Source organism: Macrosteles quadrilineatus, unplaced genomic scaffold (genome assembly GCF_028750875.1).
Source record: "Macrosteles quadrilineatus isolate MER2022 unplaced genomic scaffold, UCM_ALF_1.0 Scaffold_6__1_contigs__length_79288215, whole genome shotgun sequence".
NCBI lineage: Eukaryota > Metazoa > Arthropoda > Insecta > Hemiptera > Cicadellidae > Macrosteles > Macrosteles quadrilineatus.
Genome location: NW_026542599.1, coordinates 57,051,167 through 57,073,115, shown reverse-complemented (window position 1 = coordinate 57,073,115; position 21,949 = coordinate 57,051,167). Strand labels below are relative to the sequence as shown.

Sequence of the window (21,949 nt, the reverse complement as noted above, 5' to 3'; positions counted from 1 at the left end):
AAAGTGTTCGAAGTTTTACGACCGTAACATACCAAGTTAAATCAAAACCGGGTTTTTTCTAAAATCCTTTTTTTCGTTATTTTAGGGGGGGGGGTTTAAGGGAAAATAACATAATTTACAATAACTTTTGAACCGTAATTTTTACAGAAATGGGAGTTATGCCATTTTGTTCAGAAAGGGCTACAACATACTATAAATCGTTCGGGCCGTTTTTGAAAAAATCCGATTTTTCTATCATTTTATGGGTTTTTATGGGAAAATCAACATTAAAAATCAATGAACATTCATTTCATTGTCCGTAAACGAAATTTATTTTGATGTTTTGAATAAAAAAAAAAAAAAAAAAAAAAAAAAAAAAAAAAAAAAACACGGAGATACCATGGATTAGAATCTACACACCAAATTTCATCGAAATCGGACCACAGGTGTAGTCCCTAGCTCTGTACACATCAAGACACACAGACAAACACAGACATCACTTCGAAAACCACTTTTTTGGGTCCAGGGGGACCTAAAACGAATATATCCACTCCAAACTCAAACTCGAAAATTTTGACGAAAACAATACTTTCTCCATATCCCCTATAAGGGGTATAAGGGGAGAAAGTAAAAATAAGAAAAACTCATTTTACCCCATAAAACCCTCCGTTTTAGTTATAGGAGGCCGGGACTGACTTTACTGGTACTGGACAGTTACATGTTACAGTACTGTCACTGCGAGTGCGACTGTGTTCATGTGTTGACACTTCACTTGACATTTAGCATTTAGCTACCTCTAGCTTTGTTTGAGGTTAAGCTTAAGCTGTCACTGTCATTTTTGTTTTTGACCAGTTAGCGTAGTCTATTAATAATGTTGACCCATTATTTTTGACCGATTTGTGTTATGATTGAAAGATTTGGAAAGATTTTAAAGTGAAAGAAGAAACTGTAGCCAAAGAAAGTCTTAACAAATACAAACCAATCTTGATGAGCTTTTTCTAGGCCTAACTTAAGTTAAGTGATGTTTGGCTGAGGCTGATTGATTCGTAGTTTATTTTAAAAATGGTTGCACCTGTTGTTACTGGTATATCCCCAAAAGAAGGCCCTCCTGGTACAAGAGTCACTATAAGAGGAGAAAATCTCGGCAAAAAACCTCAGGATCTTGTCAGTAAGTACCACTTATACGTTAACTGCCCATTGATATCAATCATAGTTTAGGATGTGAATGTAGTGATGGCAAATGAATATCGATTTTTGCAGTAGGCCTATGATATATATCTAGCATCGATGTGTTCACCCAAAAACACCGAGTATTGCTCTTTTTTTATAGGTTATCAGCGGTTATTTATGTAGTTTTTGGCCAAACCTGAACCAGAAATGCATTGTTCGAGCTATAATATTTTTAATTTGAACAAAATATTACATTAACAGTATAAATTAACTGACGGTAAAGAAAAAATAGTCTGAACGGGCCAACGAGATGGACAAGGCAGACGACAGCTCGCTACAAATTACTCTTTGCTGGCCTGCTTGCTACAGAACAGTAGGCTAACTTATAATTTTACTATCGGCCTATTTACTGATATTATATTTAAATTTTATTTGACAAATTTTGAAATGTTATACACCAACGATATAACATGTAGCCTAATATGAGGTTCTTTTTATTTTATGTTAATTTAACATTTTATTTTATGTTAAAACGTTCGTTAGACAAATAAAACATATTAGGCCTACTTAGGATTTATTTTTATTTAAAATTCTTATATTTTTCTGTGATGTTTCAAATCAAAATCAAAATTTTTAAATAGGCCTATCAATGTCAAATAACTTAAACTATAGAAACAATAAATAAGTTAATCGTTATTGATTTAAAAAATCTGTTTGGTAACAGACAAGGCTAGTGGAGAATATCAAACGGAATTTTAAATATTACAGCAAATTTCTGTAATGTTAGGTTATTTTAGAACAGTTTCATTTTTAAAGTTAAAAAAAAAAATTGTTTGTTGATAAGTTACTAAACAATATTTTTATTTATCTTAGTTGTCAGCTGATATGTTTCAATTTGTTATTATCGATAACCCGGATCAAAAAATAAAATATCGATATATTGAAAAAATCATCGATAATAATGAATGTTCCCTTTAACAGGAAAGTAAGAAAAGTGGAAGGAAGGGGAAATCATTTCAAGAGCGAGAAATGTTATGTTTAAAGTCAAGACAGATACTGTAGCCTACTCAGTACTCAGTTAGACTCGTCACTCATACCAAATCTCACTCTTACACAAAGGAGGGAGAGTTGATGTTATGATTATTAATGTGTTCATTTAATTCATTGTAAAAGTTATTTTCTGACATTTTTTCAGGTTTATCAATATGTGGTTGCGACTGTCTTCTTTCTGCCGAATGGAAGTCACCCAACAAAATTATTGCAAGATCAGGGCCAGGGAAGGGTCGGGGAGACATTATTGTAACAACAATGTCTGGGGGCAAAGGCACATCCACTGTGCAGTTCCGAGGATACCACGAAACAATCGGTCCACTCAAGGAGAGCGCAGTTTGGGTAGAAGAGGCTCCGCTGCAGACCTTAGCTTGGGGTCTGAGGTCTCTCTCTCCCACGAGCTATCAGGTGGAAGACCCTTTGGGATTATCGGTTGAAGGAAATGAGTAAGTGTTTCCTTCAATACAGTGGATAACTTAAAGTAGCTTAATAAATTGATCTTTTAAAACTTAGGTAGGACTAGATTTGTACCTGATGCTTTTTAAGTTAGTAGGCTAAATGAAAGGCCTAATGAGCCTTTGAACTTCTCACTTTAATCACATGCAGTTTTATGTTAACTGTCTTTTATTGGGTCTTTTATAATCGTCAATTTTATTTTACAAATTTTTTACAGAAAGAAGTTCCCAGAAGATGATTTAAATGAGCTTTTTCCAGAAGGTTCAGGAGATTTAGCTTCAGATAATTTTGAGCCTGGATGGTTTTTACTGGAACACCACCATGGAACATCCTTCGATGACCTCCGTGTTGGTTTAAGTTACTTGCGAAGAAAAGTAGAAGGTCAAAAAGAAGGTCAATTGTCTTTCCTAAAGGTAGGCCTAGATTGTAGGGGAATAAGATAATTTTGCCATTAAAAATTAACTTTTTCAAATGTTGACCAACTCCAAACAATGTGTAGTCTCTCAAGTTTGTAAAAATTAAGTAATTCTCTTAGTTTATTAAATATATTAATTGTTTAACTTACCGTAGGCCTATACAAAAATTATTAATTAAATATGACGACAAGATTTGAAATTGTTTTTGTATTGTCTTAGTAGTCTAATACTCTTAGTCCTAATATCTAGAACTTAATCAATAATTGTGGCCAAAATAATATGCTCACTCATAAGTTAACTTGCTCTCCAACCAAAGGCTCTAATTTATAATGTTTAATGTGAAAGAAAGACACAACGTAAAATCATACTGTTTTTAACCGCACAGTGGAAACCGTATACGTGAAAGGAGCTTACAAACATTATTCATTGAATTGTTATTATGAATGGCTTAATCTTACACTAAAAAAAACAAAAAACACTTAATTGCATGTTAAAAGTTTACTCAATCAACAGTTCCATGTGCAATGAAACCAGTCCTAGTATATACTCTAAATACAAAAAAGGAGATGACAGCCTTCCAGAAAACTATTGCCCCATTTCAATCCTGCCAATCTTATCGAAATATCTTGAAAAAATCATAAATGCCTATTGCCTAGTTAACAACATCATATTTAGAAACAGAAAGAAATAATATTCTAAGCAGCAACCAGCATACGGCAAAGCAAATACGGCACTCATCCAGCTATGCAACTCCATTACAGTACTGAAATTTTTCCATTACTGAGAACAACTGCTGGAAATAGAATACTTATAAAACAATACCCTTACAAAATACAGATCAAAACTATAAAAAAAAACATCACCCGGAATACCGCAAGGATCAGTCCTTGGACCATTTTTCTTTTTTATTTACATAAGCTCCTCCCCCCGATTGCACATGCATCATGTTTGCCGACGACACAACCATAATTGCCCCATGCCAAAAGACGCAAATCAAATTAAAAATATAACACAATCAGCCAGTAATATAAGCCAACCATAATCAACACTAAAACTGTAACAAATTGAAAAAAAGTTAAACACAACTACCGGTAATGAAGAAGTCGCTAGCCCACAAACTGAAAACAGCGTCTACAGAGCAAACCATACAAAATTTCTTGGAAGAACCCTTAATGCAAAATTTAAACTGGCAAAACCGCAGAGAAATTCTAAACTCAAAACTAACATCGGCAATTTTCGCATTCAAAGAAGTCACAAAAACATCAAAAGCAACAATGGCCTACCATGCACTATTCTAATCTCATCTCAAATTTGGACTTATAGCCTGGGGAGGAGCAAACGAATCTCAACTACAAAAAATTTTCACACTCCAGAAAAAAGCTGTCCGAATCATCACAATTGTCCAAAATGAAGAACATTGCAAGCCACTATTAATTTATCCAATATAAGATCCTTACACTCACTTCCCAATACATCCTTGAAACAATAATTGCAATCAAATTGGATCCACCACAAACCAGACAAGAATGCCATCAATACAATATTAGGTCAGAAATCAATCTCAACCAAAACCAACACAGACTACGCAGAACAAGTAAAACCCCTACATATATGGAAACAACACTTTTTAACTCTCTTCCTCAAAACATAAAATCAATAAACAAAACAAAAAAAAATCATCACTAGCCTTACAAAGTATTTATTAAACAGGCCACACTAAAATTTAAAAGAATTTCACCATGACACCATAACAACGTTACACACCTCTAAAATAAAAAAAAAAAAAAAAAAACACACCCACACATAAAACACAAACAACAAACACCCTCCAAGAAATTGACCACTCTCCGGTCTCCACGTCTGTGAAGAGGAGCGCCGATGTAAGGATGTAAGATGTAAAAGGAGGGTCTCACTTTATGATTTGAAGGAGGCCAAAAACCTGCCACTTGATGTGTTGGCTGTTGTATCCCTAAAACTAAGCCTACTGAGCCTTCTTGTAATCAGTTCACTAATCATATATTTTTGTGAGCATTAGTTATATTCAGTTGTGCTTTACACTTCATACATCGAATTTTGTCGTTTTCAGGCCAACATTGGATCTGTCATGGAACAACTTGATACACTTTTTATTCTAAAAGAAAAATTTGAAGCTGATGTTATGGAAAGAGGGTTGGATCCAACAATCAAGATGGAAAAAGCTATTAGAGGTAAATGAGGTTATTGATATTGTTGGGATACTTGTATGTGTGTATAAGTACATGTGCATTGTATGACAGTTTCAAAACAAAGACTTCTTAATAATGTATAAGTTAGTACAGTACTATGTACTTAGCTTGTATCCCACTTCTTTTAATATTTCTATTACAGGAATGCAGGAATGAATCCAATGCATTTCTATCCAGAAATGAACCTGAACCGATTTCAATTAGGTCATGTACTCCCAGTATTTTACAGAGCAGAGGATTTTTTTACAAATTTAGTTTATAGCCAAAATCTTTGTAGGCCTATAAGAAGGTTATATTTTTTTTAAATAGCCACTTTTTACCTGATAAAAACTTCATCCCTTCTGGCTGAATGTCCCCACAGGAAGATCCCATACACAATTATGCTGTGGAAAAAGGCAAAATAGGCAAACATCACACATTCAGGACTTACACTGTCTTGTAGTAGTCACCTTAACAACAAAATTACTCCGCTGAACCTCTTTAGAACCATTTCAACGTGTTCATTCCAATCTAACTTTGAATCCCAGTAATTTGGCCACACCTTGGTCCTCATTCTTCTTTAAAGAGAAAATCACACGTTGCATCTTCGCCTCATTCAGTGTCAAACCATTAGCCTGAAACCAGACCTTAGCTTCACTGTACGCCAACTCAATCTGCTCCCTTGGACATGATGGTTGTGTCATCACCGTAGATGATCGTTCTACCCAGGATGCAGCTATCAAAGTTATTAATCATCACCAAAAACGAGAATGGTCCCAGCATTGATCCCTAGGGGATGCCCATGTCACACACCTTCTCCAAACTAGACTCCCTGCCATCGGCCACCACCACCTGCCTTCTGTTCTTGAAGAAACTTGCTACCAACCTATTGGCCTGATCAGACAACCCCAGACTCTCCAGCTTCCGCAACTCAAGTTCATGGCTAACACAGTCATAGGCTTTCAATAGGTTACAAAAGACCGCCTCCACAACCTCATCATCGTCCATTGCATCCATTACAAAAGTGCAAAACTGGCTCACTGCATCCATAGTTGATCTTTCACTCCTATATGCAAACTGCTGGCTACTAAGCAGCCCCCTTTCTAAAAACAAAGTCAGCTGGTGTACCATCACTGCCTCAAGCACTTTGTAGAGCATAGGTTCGGAACTGGACCCAGCCGTTCTAGGTCATTGGACTTTTGAAATGATCTTCAATACGAGTCAGTATTCAGTAACAAAAACAAAGCTATCCTATCATCCATTCAAGACTAATCTTTGCCTCAAAATAACTTACCTCCCGCTACTGCAAATATAATATACCGTAATCTTTCTCCTTGGAAATGAGAATTTAACTAAATATTACTTTACTGATGCCGTAATTTTTTTGTATTTTAGACTCAATGTTTGAAGCAAATAAGTTATTTGAGGGAGTTTTAAAGCGCCGGGAAAGAGCTGACGCCACAAGAAATGCTCTTGGAGTTTTACAGAGATTTCGCTTTCTTTTTACTCTTCCCGTCACCATCGAGAGGAACATTCAGAGAGGAGAGTACGACGCCGTGATTAACGACTATGCTCGAGCTCAAAATCTCTTCGGTAAAACTGATGTATTGGTGAGTAATTGGTTACTTTTTCTTTTTACATTTAAAAACTATCATATAGTTTGTTGAATTTATCGTAACAGTGATAATATGAGTTAAAAAACTTCAGGCCTAACTTGTTAGTTTGCAAGGCAATAGTCTTAAGTTACAAGGGGTTTGTGACTATATTATTTAGTGTTTTGTTAAATACTCAATGACTGACTAGGCTCATCTCCCATATCATATGAAATTGGTTAGATTTCTATATTATGTTACCTGAAAATCCTTACTGCGTAGCCTCGAAATATACCTCGTTGTTAAAAGTATAACTGAAAGTTGCTATATCAGAATTTTAAATTTTTTAAGGACTTGTTAAAATGTAAAAAAAAACATATAGGCCTATTAGCCAAAGCTGGATGTAATTTCCTTGTAACATAATCTGCTTTTATTAAACTCCTCTAATCTTTGGCAGTTTTTACAAAGTCCAAGTTCCATGTGACATTTTGGTTTCGAAGGGACCTTGAAGTGAATTCCAGGGGTTCTATCTTAATTGCCAAAAGTCCTACATTCACAGTTTTTGTTGGCTATGGCTACCCTACTGTATTATGAGCACTTATTATATTTCGTTCACAATATTTAGGTGGTTTTAGAAAAATAAATCTATCCCCTCCACTTGACCATTACCTTTAAAATAATTGCTCCACCTTCAAATCTGAAGGTCGCTGGTTCGAATCCAATCATGATGGTTTCCAAACCCAGATGCCATTTGTCATTGGGCTATGAATTAATGATGCTATCTAACAAAAAGGTTGAGCTTTTGACATTAGATAGTAACAAGAAAACATAAAAAATTCCACAGGCGTAAAAACACACAAAATAAAAAAATCCTAATAGCTGATTAAGCAATATATCAAACCGCCTAAATATTGTGAATGAAGTATTAATTTGTAATTAATATGTATCAAATTAATATAAATCAAATGAAAAAAGTTTCTCAACAGGTTTTCAGGAAGGTTCTAAATGAAGTTGAACAGAAAATAAATGATTTGAGGGTATTACTAAAAAATAAATTGCAAGATATGCCCACTCCACTTCATACCCAGAAAAAAATCATTAGGTAAGAAAGTTTGTAAACATTTAAAAGTTCTGTTACCCTGTTACTGGCTTAAACATGTTTAAAAGCTTACCTTGAAGCACTTCTTGAACAAAACTGTTCCAGCAGAGATTCAAGTCATGATGATCAATCCTTGCTATCATGTAAAAAAGTGTCATTAACTTATAATACTTTCTCTGAATTGACCTAGCCTATTTCTTAGTGTGTTTGTCCAGTGTCCTAACAAATTACTAGCTGCTTTGCAAAAGAGAATAATCTTGCTGTTAAGATCTGCTATACGAAATAGATCACTTATTCTATTTACTTTCAAAACCGTGTATGCTGATATTGTCAATAGATTCATAAGAATCTAACAACATACCGTAGCAATAAAATCAATTACTTGATATTGTTGATAGGTACTTAAAGAAAAAGTTATTTTACCCTAATTCTCCAATTTTAGTCAAGCCTCTTTAGGTACCTGAAGCTTTATTAGGCCTATATTAATTACATAGAACTATGAGCGAAATTATATACAACTTTTACTACCTTTCTTTAACTAGACATGTAACGCTGTTACTAAATAACTCACACATTTCTAATATGTAAATAAAACTCCAGCTGAAACCCTATCAAGTAAATAAACAAACAGCTGATAATTTCAACGACCAGCTATTGCTAGTTTGGTTGATTAAATAATGTAAACTTCTAAAGCATGTAAAGCATAGCCAAGTGGAAATCGGCTTAGCCCCCTTGGGAAAATGGCCACTGAGCCGTTAAGAAAATAGGTTCATAACAATAATTTTCGGCAAATCTAAATAACTCTGAGCTTCATTTTAATGTGCCATATACCCATATTTTTATTTGTTTAATGATCTCAAAGATGATGAAAAATTTTGACTGTATCAGTTTGATAAATAATAAATTTGATTTCATTTGGTTAAAATTGCAGCATTGTCTTCGTGGCTCAATGCAATGCTAATGATAAAGCAGTTTTCACACAATGTTAGGAATCTGTTTCAGAAATCTAGTACACTTGGATTTCGAAGGAGACCCTGTCTGGGAAGCTATCAATGTACACTACAAGTACATCACAGAACAGCTGGGCAAGTGTAAGGACAAACATCTGGCCGCTGAGACTGCTCAAGAGGACTCAGGTTGGTGATGTTCTGTTGAGAGTTGGTTTTTAGTACGATTTTAAATTATTACAAATTGTTGAACAAGCTGAGCTTGAGTCAGCTTTTGTATAATAATTACGCCAAAACAACACAACTCCAGTTCCCAAAGTCCAGGGAACTCCAGTTCCCTTAAAAGATCCGGACTCTTTTGTTATACGCTACATGAAACTTTGTCAGTTGAACTCCTCCACCATTTCTTAACCGATTTTATCCATTGACATCTCATTGGAAAGAGCGTATCGCGTAGATATGCAAACTGACCTTACATTTTTGAAAAAGTCCCTTGGGCTCTGCCCCAGTGGCTGTTAAAGTTCCCATGTTCTTTTAAACTCATAGGAAATTATGATGACTTTTATTTGTTTTTAAATAACTACTTTAATTCTTTGCAATTGCTCGATTTTGAGCAACGTGTACACTAGTTGTCACTTGATTTCTCACCCAATTCTCCATTTCAAACTGCTATTCAATATTATGATGTATTGTTATAATTTTTGAAGCACACAAGAGCTTATAAAGTAGGGAACTGAGTTTAAAATGTTACATCATTTTCTCTTCTTTTAAAGAAAATGTAATTTAGATAGCATGATCGTGGACTAAATACAAAAGTTCATATTCCAATAATAACATAACTTACTAAAATTAAATTTTTGAACTTATTACCTAACTAAAGGTAAACTAGTATTACAGTTATTTGAAAGAAATGTAATAATTTTACTATACATTTTAATAGGATATATTTGAGTTGAAGAAGCTTAACAGGATGTAACCACAGGCTTAGCATTTCCTCTAACGTTAAGCCTAAAATACAACCACTCTAAGAAAGTGTCGTTTCATTGAGGTTGATTTGTACCTAAACGATGAACCTTTTTCCAGGCAAAACACCCAAGAGTTCAAGACATTCAAAAACACCCAGTGGAAACCAAGTGTATGATTCACAGGTTAGTATAAAACAATATATAGGCCAAAAAAATCTAAGCTCTTTGTAAATTTAAACGTAGCTTGCGTAAAGTTTTAATTTTTGTTATACAATAAATTTTGTTCAACTCTGATAAGCTCCCTACTGCAATAAACTAACTATTTGAAATTTCTGTTTAGCTATAGGATTCAGACAACATGTGCAGATAAAAAGTTAAGAATCACAAGTAGTTAAAAAAACTGTCAATAGTCACAATGCGCAGTATAAACTCTCATATTGAAGTAGACAGATTGCCAAGGTCAATGTTTTGTTATTGTTCGTATCGATCCATGTTTAAATTCTGAATCAGAAAACAAGAATGGATCATGCTGGCTCAAAATTATTGTGCGCTTTCAGTTATTTATTGTATCCAAGTCTGATGAGTAAACGGAATCAGGGAACCGCTCTTGCTTTTTAACCAATGAAATAGCTGTAGACTGTAAACCACCTGGCGCTGTTACCATAGCGAGCAACTAATTGCCGGCATCTTGACCTCAGCTCTGCCTCTAGTCTCTACTACTGAGGATTTTGAAATCCTTAAAGTTTTATTTCATATTTAATTACCGGTAGGCTATTTATTATATTTTTTGTAAGTCCAAATACTGTGACGTGCACACATTCGGAGGTCACCGACTAAACAAAATTAGGCAGCTTTTTGTTTACAATAAATGTTTACCCGCTTAAACTTTGCTTGGATTAGAAATGGAAGTATTGACATAACTTCAGTTTTAGTTGACTACTCAATTCCCATACGTAGGACGGGCCAACAGCTCGTAGTGTTAAGTTGATACAGATACAATATAATTGTGTTTATAGGAGGCCATACCACATCGTGTACAATGTGTAGAGCAGATCACGGAGATCATGAGTGTATACTTGTCTGATCTGTGGAAACTCGGCCAGTCGTACTTCTGCGGAGAGCTCCAAGTCAGACCACAGCCCAGCCGACCACAGGAGTTTAAGGTCAAATTAAAACTAGGTGAACCCGTGCGAATTCGCACGAATAATAAATTAGGATATTATAGCAACGTCGTTAGAAGTTGCGTCGTTGAATCGACGTTGGTCTTGTCTTGAGTTCGATCGTTGGCTATAAGCATTTTAAGTTCTTTTTGCTGTTCAGTAGCAGTATTTTGCAGGACGGAGCTCATCATGTTGAAAACTTGCGCTTATGGATTAATATCAACCAAATGTTGAGTCAAAATGTGCAAGAGTTCAGTGCTGCAAGAGCCATTAGCCTTGTTTAGCATTCTTTCGTGAACAGCGGTTTCGACGTCCGTAGATATAAATTTGGGCATATATGCCCACCTTCTGACGTTTGAAAGGTGCCAATTGAGTGATAAATTGTGTCGAGCATGAAAGACCCTTCACCGTTATATTCTTAAATTTTAGCTCGAGTGCTGACCATTGCGAGCGCAGAGTTGTACCAATGTTAATGTTCTTTTTGTAGTTTCTGCTCAAATAATTTGCTCCATTAAGTAGGCTCTGGATATAATAGCTTTCTCGGTATGGTGGTAGATTCTCTTTTCCTTTATGGCAGCAGGATGAAAATCCTTCGCCTCGTCCTCTTTGATCTTCTTTAAAATGTAGCGCACCACATTTCTGACATTTTAATGCCATCTCGCCAAGTGAAAACTGCTGAATTCTTATACTTGTCAGTGTAATTTTGTAAGTACACGTTGCCACTAACTGTTCCAGCTCCTCGTCTGGGCTCCTTGCGTTGGTTTTGCATTACTTGCCGTATGTTGACTCGCCGTGTCCGACCGGCAATATTTGTTTTGTCGTCGAGTCCTTGACATGTTTAAACGAAAATATTATGTAAAACTTTTCTCCCGTCGTGTCCTAAAGGTAACATTTCTTTGCCGGGTTTGTTATTATTTTAAAAGAAGATGCAAACTGTTTACATTACAAAACCAAACAAAACAGCTGGGATTTATTTTTTTTTACTAATGTATTGACATCTGTTTCAGAATATAATAACATTCAAATCAATCACAATGTTATCCTTATGGAAGGAACTTTAAGGGCAGCCCACGCCCTTAAAAAGATATATTTCGAAAATCTAAAGCCAGTTTGCACATCTACACACATAGACAAACATTTTGGTATATAATATGTGGGGTTAAATCTTAAAACAAAAAAGCCTTATTGTTCACAAAGTTTCATGTCGCGTATTAAATATATAGATATAACCAATCAATTTCCTACCCAAGTACAACTATGGTTTTTCTGTACTAATTTACTATTTTTTGGATAGATAGTGAATTTGTGTTTGTTATTTATGATATAGTGATGTTTTGTGTTACATTGCAAGTCAGTTTTTACTGTGGGGAATTTCTCTAAATTTTTCCGCAATCACAAATGATTATGGACAATTGTGGAAGATGATCACAACATTTTTGAAGAATTATATTTTACGGTTTTGTGTTTATCCACACCAATTGTCATTTTTGGAAGGAACGGTCCAATCCAAACCCTGGTCTCAACTATTTAACGTTAGTTAACCTTGTGTTAGATAGAATCCTTAGGGGAACGTACTTGGTCAAAACATGCTCTCCTTCCAAATGTCATTATCATTGAATAAGGTACCTATTAAATTATCATTTTAAAGAATATGGTTGTTAAATAATTCTGAAAATTAATGTGGAACTTACAGGGCTTGACATTGGTTATTATTGTCAAATGTTGGTAAAAATGTAGGATCTAAACCACAACCCTGGTGGAAGTGAAAATTTCCAATTATTTCTTACATATTTTGCTCAAAAAGATAATGAGGCCTGTTGTAATTTCATCAAAAAAATTTTACAAAACTCCACCCTTTAAAGTAAAATTAAAAATACAATGTCACAATTTTAGGTTAGGTTAATTTTTTGATTTTTCTAGTGTGAAAAAGATTTACTTATTACAGCTTTTAAGAAGCTATTATATTTTTTTCCTTTGACCAGTGTATTTATAACTTTATTTTCGGAAATCACCTTTTATGGCCTAATAGTTTGGCCCACACTATGACGCAAATTACAAAATATTTATGAGTGAGATCTTGTAATATATTCCAGCTACACCATTTTGTACAAATTATAATTCCTACTTACCAGATAACAGGGTAAGCTATTTAAAATATTTTCACAATAAAACTTAAATTGAAACGAATTTCTCAACCACATAATCTATACTACATAAGTCTTTTTTTTTGTAGAAAATCGTAATGTCAGTGATTGCAATGATGTGTGGCTATCTGCGAGGTGCCATCATCCCCAACACACTAGACAAGACTAGTGCGGACCGCGCGATGTTAGTGTGGTCTGGACATGGACACAGCGTGCGGGCGGACACGCTAGCGGATTGGCTACCTCACTGCCTACGCTACGTGCGAGCCGCCTACAGTCTGTTGATCACACTAGACCTGCCCAGCGAGCCACTGGACACGGTGGGGAAGCTGGTGTTTGATCTCAGGTAATGTTCTTTGTAATTGGCTAGTGAAATGTAATAAAATATTTCAAGTTGGCTGTGTTGCCAGCCTAGTGATTGGTATTTCGATGCATAAGGCACAGATTCAATATGTAGCTTCTCTACAACCATGATAGGCTTGAATAGTTTTCACTTAACCTCTTCCTGAGATTTTTGGCTGCATAAGTCCATGGATGATGTTAATGAACAAGTGACAAAACTAGGTGAAGAAGTTGATTACACAACAGAGGATTACTTACGTTACCTTCCTCTTGGTTATATTTAGACTGAGTGGAGGTCTTACAAGATGCTTTTAAGGAGTCTTCCTCACATAAATTTTATTATGCAAAAGCTTATGAGGAACTTGAAAAAAAAACTGATGGCTTGGTTACTTTACTTAACACAGCTTCGTGGAATCTTCAGAGTCATTGGCTAATTTTCTACTCCAAGTACCTTGTAACAAATGCTTTTGTTGCTGAAGAATATTAAACACTATTCTGTAGTGATAGCGGAAAGTCGTGACCAAATCTAGCTAGCGGATCGATCAATTTGGCGTGCTGGGAAGTTTCCAGGGTTCAAAGTTAATATACTATACAAATACCCAATACTATTGATATATTAACTGCATTACTCCCTAGTCCTTAATCACGAACTGAACCACATAAGTTTTAGCATACACTAACTCGGACTTGAACACCCAATAATGGCTCGACTGTAATTTTGATTAATAAAATAATACGAGGAGGGTTGATCGCTCAGGAAACTCTCAATAATCATGAACTCTATGAATAAGTACAGGTTAAATCTCCTGTTTCGTACTCAACTATACAATTCCGTGAGTTAACTATCTCGACAACAGTGTCATCAGTGATTTTGCCAAAAAAGAGGTTATTACTAGTTCAGCCATAGACTAGGTCTCTGACGGCCTACAGCTTATTCATACCAGGATAGGTATTACCATCCAGGGAAGGACTAGGCCTACTAACAAATATTTAGTTGTGCTTTACATATAATCTTTACCCCCCCCCCCCCTTAGAATTTTGACTCATTACAACCTAATAAAGGCAATAAACTATTAAAAAATATGTATTTAGGCTATATATAATGAAAACAAGCTATGCCTACAACTAAACCCTTTCCAATGTGCATTTCTTTATATTACAGACTCCACTGCCTAACAACGGCTCTGAAACATGCAGCAGATCAGGTGAAAGCATTGCAGTCTAAAGAATCGTGGAAACTTGAGTTCAAAATGAACCATGGTGGGACTACAGAACTAGTAAGGATGATTTAAAATATCCAGTACTATCAAATAAATACAGTTCTTGTAAAAAAGCTGTTGTATTGTTTTTGGTATTGCACAGGTAAATATTGCCAAAAAAATTTTTAAGTAAAGGGTTACAGTTTGTCTAGCTCATTGGAATAGACTTCATGGCCTTATAGATCGGCCTACACAATAACAGGTCATATTATGTAACACTTATATTTCATTGTTGTGTAAGACTTCTAAAAAAATCAGGTTGAACAACTATTAAATAAAAATATAAAAAATAGCAAGAAAGAAAGAAAACAGTATTTTACAGCTGTACACTGTGTCAGTGATTAAATTGAATGATGTTTTCCATCTTGGAAATAAGTTAACATAGGAACTGAATGTATACTTCATGTTAGTTTATAGGCTATATCTTTTGATACAAATTCATCAGTTGTTTCTGTTGTTTTAGCCTCACATGTTTGAGAGCCTAGTCACAGAGGCCGTGACTCTAGTGAAGGAGACGGTTGTACAGCCAGGACCTCGGGAGGAACCTCTCCTAGACAGTCAACTGGTGCAGAAGGAACTGTCTTCTCTCATGCAGACTATCCTGCTAAATTATGTACAGGTAACTCTTAGAAAATACCTTAACACCAATTCTAGTTGAAGGAGCTGGGCAGCTGAGTGGTTGTGGCTCACATTAAAATCATATTGTTGCTGGTTCGAGTCTAGTTGTTTAGAGTTCAAGTTGTCGAGTTGTCATTGTTCTAGACTTGTCCCACCTGTTTTTTATCGTTGGAATTTAATAAATTTATTATTTTGGCTACAGAAACTGCTGATCTTGGCAAGTAGCAAAGCTACACAGGTCATTTGACCTGATTAAGCACTTTGCATTCATATTCAGTTTAAAATGGGAATGTTGCTGGAAGTCAACAGTCCCGGAAGATCAAATAATTTATACCTGTGCCGCTAGGTCAAAAACTACAATGTTTGCAGTGTCTGTAGATCAAAAGTCCCAGTAAGTCAAATAATACAGTCCGAGCTAAAAACGTGGTCTATGTTAAAGCAATTGACTTATTGGGAATTTGACCTAATGCAACAGCAGTTTTAATATAACGAAATACGGTAAAATACAAGTTCAGTTTCGCTGAGTCAACAGTGCCGGAAGATCAAAAGCAATAAAAGTGAACGTCGATTCAGTGTAAAGTAGACCTTCTGCAACGCTTACTATACCAACAAAACTCGCTTTTAGTTACTTCGTGTTTTGTCATAATTAGAATAGAGCTAAAATTATCATATTTGGTACATAGCTTATCTATTAATGCTTCTTGCCAACTGTTTGGTCAACACTGTAAATAGGTATAGCCTTTCGTCAAAATTTGTGGCATAAAATACCCGCAAGGACGATCTGAAAATTTCTGGTTATTATATACGTTTGTAAAAGGAGATCCATTTAATTGTAGAACTATTTTATGAGTTATAATGTAGTCTACATATAAACTGTGTAAATGTATTACGCCTCGGAAGGGTTTATTCTGAATCAACCAGACGATGGATTTTCATTAGTTTTGTGTTGAAAGAAAGACAATTTTGAGAACTAGGGAATTTCAAAGCCATAATTTAAAATTAGTGTCCCAGTTTTTTATAAATTAAGTTTTAGTTTTTAAAAAGTCTAGCAGCCGATGCTAACCTTCTCCAATAAGTCAATGCTTCTAGCTAGCTTTTAGTACAATATAATTTGCTTAACATAACAGCTGTAACATTCAGCATTTATGACACAAATTCAGCATTTGGAAGAAAATTCAAATACATACTTATGGTTGGCTTATTTATACTATGTGTAATGCTGACCATTAATACGTTTAATTCTTCGGTACGAGGATGGCAGATTAATTAAATATGCATAGTAAAATACAGTAGTAGGATGTTCAAATTATTTTTTAAAGTATTCTTTGTAATCATCGATTTGTTTTAGTCCAATATAATTTGTTTTAACTTACAGCTGGTTGAATGTGCTATGTATACTTATAAAAGGCAAAGCCCTCACTGACACACTCGCTCTCACTCACTCATCATCACTAATTCTCCCACTTCCCATTTACCTAGGAGGCTGAAATTCGATACACCGATTCTTTGGGCATTAAATAGGAAAACTGAGTAATTTTTATTATGATAGGGCATTCGAGCTTCGCCCCAGTGGCTCTGGAGTTTCCCATGTTAACCTTATGATTTTTCATATTTAAAAGGAATTAATGAATCTTAACAGCTGTGTCAATTAAACAATTTATGACAACAGCTAATTTGCAACCAAAAGCTGAGTGAGCGTTTCGAACGAACTTCAACCTGGAGGCGAGTTAACCCCAAGGCAAGTGAGCTCAGCGAACGAGCTCCAACCTAAAGGTGAGTGAGCGTAGCGAACGAACTTCAACCAGGACGTGATTGAGCCATGCGAACGAGCTCATCTTGAAAATGAATTAGTTAAACGGGGCAAAGCCAGCGGGTACAGCTAGTTATTCTATAGAATTATTAGGTTTTTAGCGAATTTCGCATATAGGGAATAAGCTATTACCGTAGTATTCATGGCAACACCTGGACCCGGGACCGATGTAATTTTTCGTTTTGAGTCCCTATAGGCCAAAAACACCATCCGTTCATATTCATATACAGGGTGACCGTTAAGTCTTAGGACGACTTTATAACTTTTAAACGACAAACGATATCACAACCACATTTGGTATACCGTTACTGGAAATTGTAAGCTACTTTTCTGTGTACATGGTGGTTGGATATCACCTTTGGGGGACGGCCCGTTGAGGGTCAGAAGAAAATCTTTAATGACAGCCTATGTTGAGTTGTACATCATTTTAAAGGTCTACTTCAACTGAAAACAATGCCGCAAATCGCACTTCAAAAGGTTGATCCTGCGCAAAATGGCAGATGTTCAAAGATTTTCAAAATTAACCAATTTCTTTAAATTATAACACTTTTTCAAATCTTTAAACAACTGTCATTTTTTAACGGATGGTCCTTTTGAAGTACGGTTTGCGGCATTGTATTCTACTAATAAATACCTTTAATTTGATGTGCATATCAACCTATGCTTCCATTCAAGATTTACTTCCGACTCCTTGTGGGCCGTCGCCCTGAAGAGTTATTTGGATCACTGAATGTGAATTTATGGAGATCATTTTAAAGGGACTTTTAAGCAAAGAAGAATGCCAGCTAATTTCTATTGGATTAATCCATGGGAGGATTAAACATTAATGTTAATTAATGTTAAATCCTCCTAGGTTCAAACCTTAAACACCCAGATCGAAACTCGCCTGTCGTTATTTTAACATCGCTTAATTTTTTTTACTATATTTTTCAAAAAAGGAAGATTAAATTGATTTACTTTGGATTTTAAAAAGTGGACGTTTTATTTTATTAAAGATTTATGGTGATACGTAAATATTGTGGTATAGTAAAGTATATTATATTGTAGTTAAGTGTTAAATTTCGAAATTTTAGGGTGAATCGAGATGAATCTTTTTTTATAACATGGGTCTCTCCTACCTTAACGTACATACCAAGTTTCATAAACATCGGTTGGAAAAGTGTAAAGATAAATATTTGTATGTAAAAAATACAAAATGGCGGATATCTGGTTAACGAAACGATTTTGGAAAAAATGTTATCCTTCATTTTCTGTTTATTTTGACCCAAGGAATTACTAGGTAAAGTATCTCCCCGCTTATTTTTAACACCCTGTTTATGATGTATTCTTATAAGTGAAAAATGTAAGCTGGTAATACAGAAAGATGTTTTATAAATAATATGAATGTACTGGTGATCTGTATATTCATCTTTTTCTTGTTCTTAGAACTGTAAATTAAAAGTCCACTCAGCAGTCGCATCGTACGATGTAGTTCTTTCCATGCGTTGCGAAATGCTAAATTTGCCGTCCTCTTCAACCCAAGTTATCTATTAAACCACTGATTGTACAAAATAAAAAAAAAATATATTTTACGCATCACACTTTTGGCTACAACTTTGCCACAGACGAAATCTCTCTAACCCAAAATAAAAAAAATCTTGCATGCTAACTTTTTCATGTTAGAAATCACGATTTAAAACTATTTCACCATACATATCAATTTTTATTAATTAGATCGGTTAATAGTTTAAAGTTCCAACAAAATAGTCATCGAGTAGGACTAACCAAGAAGCTCTGTGCCAATTTTCAAAATTTTAGCACAACTTAAGTACACCAAAACACTAAATTATTGAAGACATGCGTCGAGAGGACTATCGTTGTTTTAACAGATTATACTTTTGACCTTCCGGCACTGTTGACTCAGCGAAACTGAACTTATATTTTATCTTATTTCGTTATATTAAATTTAAAACTGCTGTTGCATTAGGTCAAATTCCCAATAAGTCAATTGCTTTAACATAGACCACGTTTTTAGCTCGGACTGTACTATTTGACTTACTGGGATTTTTGATCTACAGACACTGCAAACATTGTAGTTTTTGACCTAGCGGCACAGGTATAAATTATTTGACCTTCCGGGACTGTTGACTTTCTGCAACGCGTCCTTTAAAATACACACCCAATTGTGTGTTGGTGTCTTAAAGATTGATTGAATAATAGGGTAAATTGGTTCATACATATTCTATTGGCTAATCTATTTTCTTGGCAATTTCATGTGTATTATTTAATTATGGATGGATTCATTTTTTTAGACAAACTCTCAATAGTACTGATTATTATTCATTACTCATAATTTTTAATAGTACAGCGACACACACCTAAAGTGTGTATTTTAAGCTGACTATGAATGAAGAGTAGTGTAGAATGGAATGAAATGATTTTTGTAGCTTTGTTATGGTCTGCAGTTTCCTTATCAAGACCATTAATTCAAAGTCCAATGATTAAGGGCAGCTAGTTCAAGTCGCAAACCATGTAGAAGCTAGTGACTCATAACGGTACCATAAATGATGACTAACCAATTTGTGCACACTACTGTCAACAGGAATTATTTCTGAACTTAGTTGCAGAACTATAGACTGAATCCCACACTGTTTGTACACAGGTACTTGAAGTTTTAGTCAACAACATGGATGATGGTGAACCGTCGTCTGCTATGAGCCAACTGATTGGTTCACCCAACCAGTACAGGGACCACCGCAGATCAGGGATGGTATGTATTCTAGCTAGATCTCATCCTCAATAATAACCAGATTAAATGCTTTGTCAATTTTATTGTTAACAGTATCAAAATAAGTAAATTATGCATTCTGGAGTAACCTAGAGCCTCAAACGTTTTTAAATGGTTCTCAATAGCTTTTAGATAGTGAAAACTATGTTTAAAGCACCTAGAAATCATAAAACCAAATTAATCAAAATAAAAGCAGTTTAATGGGTAAAAACATTTAAAAATTTTGGTTTTCTGCAGCAGAAAAATTAAAATGTTTTAAAGCATGAATAATAGAACAGAAACATTACGGATAATAACCATAAACGAATAACATCATTGGCCCGTAAGTCTATACTATATGGCTTTGAAAGTTCAATTGAAATATTAACAATTCCATGATTAGGCCTATTTTTGGGCCAATGGCGGTGCTATTGGCTTTTGCTGTGTTTTGTGTTTCTGTGACTATCATGTAAGCATGTAAGTAAAGAACGTTGCGAGGGTTCTGGTGTTTCTAGAATCGCAAAACTGTAATCTCTAAACTGTCTTAGCTCTCCACTTACTGAAGGGTAAACGTGGAATGGATTATAATAGTATCTATACCCCCATGAAAATGGAAATTTAATTATGATAATATTGCATCTGATATCTTGGCATTTAAAAATCAAACAATTATCATAACTTTTTTTACATTTTACTAAATTCTTGATGAAGCAACAACAAAAAAAAGTAAGTCTATTATTTTTACCAAGGTAAATTTTTCTTGAAGCATTTAAAAATGTTAACAAAACATTAACTTACAGGTTTGGGAGCAGAGGCTGTTGGCAACACTGAACAATTGTCGTTACACCAGCAGTGTCGTGTTGGTAAGACTGTCAGAGCTGCTGTCACGGCACGGCTACCCTCCACTGACTGAGCCGTTGTCTGCGGCCAAGCTGCAGTTGGCAGCATTGGAGCGGAGAATCACTGAGACTTATTTGGAACACAAGAGTGACCCGCTGGTCGGCACTATAGAGCCGTCCATGTATATCGGTAGGTATCTCACAGTAATATTGTCTATTACACATTCCATTCTCAGGTTTAACCAGTTAAAAACAAAAATGAATGTAGTGGAATCGAGTGTACTAATGTAAATTACTGGGTTAAATATGCCAACTTTATAACCAACCCAAACTGAAAGGATAACTTTTTGTAAACTATATCTAGTACCTTTTGTGTGTCACATAAAAAATATTATATTTACACATATCACATATCATGAATGGATGAGGTTTGTATTATGTTAGTATTCACTTACTAAAGGTAGACATATGATTTTAGACTAGCACCTTCTGTGAGTGACTTATTCAATAATAATTGTCATTGTTGAATATTGTTGCTGGCTCCTCTCAGCTGGTCCATATAGATGAAATATGTACTAGTCTATCTATAATATTAAAACGTAACAGGGTTTTTTTATTTCACGATTCTGAATCAACCACTAGACGGATTTTCATGATTTTTGTGTTGAAAGAAAGATAATTTTGAGAACTAGGGAATGTCGAAGCCATAATTTTAGTTTAGGGTTCCAGTTCTTTATAAATTAAGTTTTAAATTCTAAAAAGTCTAGCAGCCGAGGCCAACATTCTAATCTAGCTTTTGGTATCATTTCATTTGCTTAACATAACAGCTGTAAACGTTCAGTGCTTGTATCCATCTTATTTTAGATATTTTACTATTAATATTCCAGTTTATTTTGAGAAATTTTAGTTTTATTTTCTGACAAGTCTCTTGTGTTTGCCAGGACGTTGGGACTGGACCACTAGTCACACTCCCAGTGATCTAAGGCCTTATGTCAAGGAGATCATTGCCAACCTCATTGCAGTACATGCTGAGGTAACTTATGAGTGAAGCACTCCCAAGTATTTCACTAATCTTATTTAAACATTTCCTTTCTAAAGTGAGGAGGCTTATTTACATACTTGTTGTGCCTGCCCTGGAAACAGGTCAGTAGAA

At 35.0% G+C, this 21,949-nt stretch overlaps 1 protein-coding gene across 1 annotated transcript in view; it reads left to right on the top strand.

Moving 5' to 3' along the window:
- The first annotated feature begins 836 nt into the window (after positions 1 to 836).
- The window catches only part of LOC128996825 (exocyst complex component 2), a 34,658-nt gene continuing 13,545 nt past the window's right edge, over positions 837 to 21,949 (top strand). Inside the window, exons 1-15 of the mRNA XM_054422312.1 lie at positions 837 to 1,147; positions 2,345 to 2,645; positions 2,873 to 3,068; positions 5,158 to 5,278; positions 6,671 to 6,885; positions 7,854 to 7,969; positions 8,969 to 9,102; positions 9,997 to 10,061; positions 10,895 to 11,041; positions 13,272 to 13,528; positions 14,687 to 14,801; positions 15,247 to 15,402; positions 19,853 to 19,960; positions 20,758 to 20,986; positions 21,738 to 21,829. Coding sequence (XP_054278287.1) covers positions 1,042 to 1,147; positions 2,345 to 2,645; positions 2,873 to 3,068; positions 5,158 to 5,278; positions 6,671 to 6,885; positions 7,854 to 7,969; positions 8,969 to 9,102; positions 9,997 to 10,061; positions 10,895 to 11,041; positions 13,272 to 13,528; positions 14,687 to 14,801; positions 15,247 to 15,402; positions 19,853 to 19,960; positions 20,758 to 20,986; positions 21,738 to 21,829 — 2,358 coding nt within the window. The 5' untranslated portion in view covers positions 837 to 1,041. The remainder of the gene's footprint in view (positions 1,148 to 2,344; positions 2,646 to 2,872; positions 3,069 to 5,157; positions 5,279 to 6,670; positions 6,886 to 7,853; positions 7,970 to 8,968; positions 9,103 to 9,996; positions 10,062 to 10,894; positions 11,042 to 13,271; positions 13,529 to 14,686; positions 14,802 to 15,246; positions 15,403 to 19,852; positions 19,961 to 20,757; positions 20,987 to 21,737; positions 21,830 to 21,949) is intronic.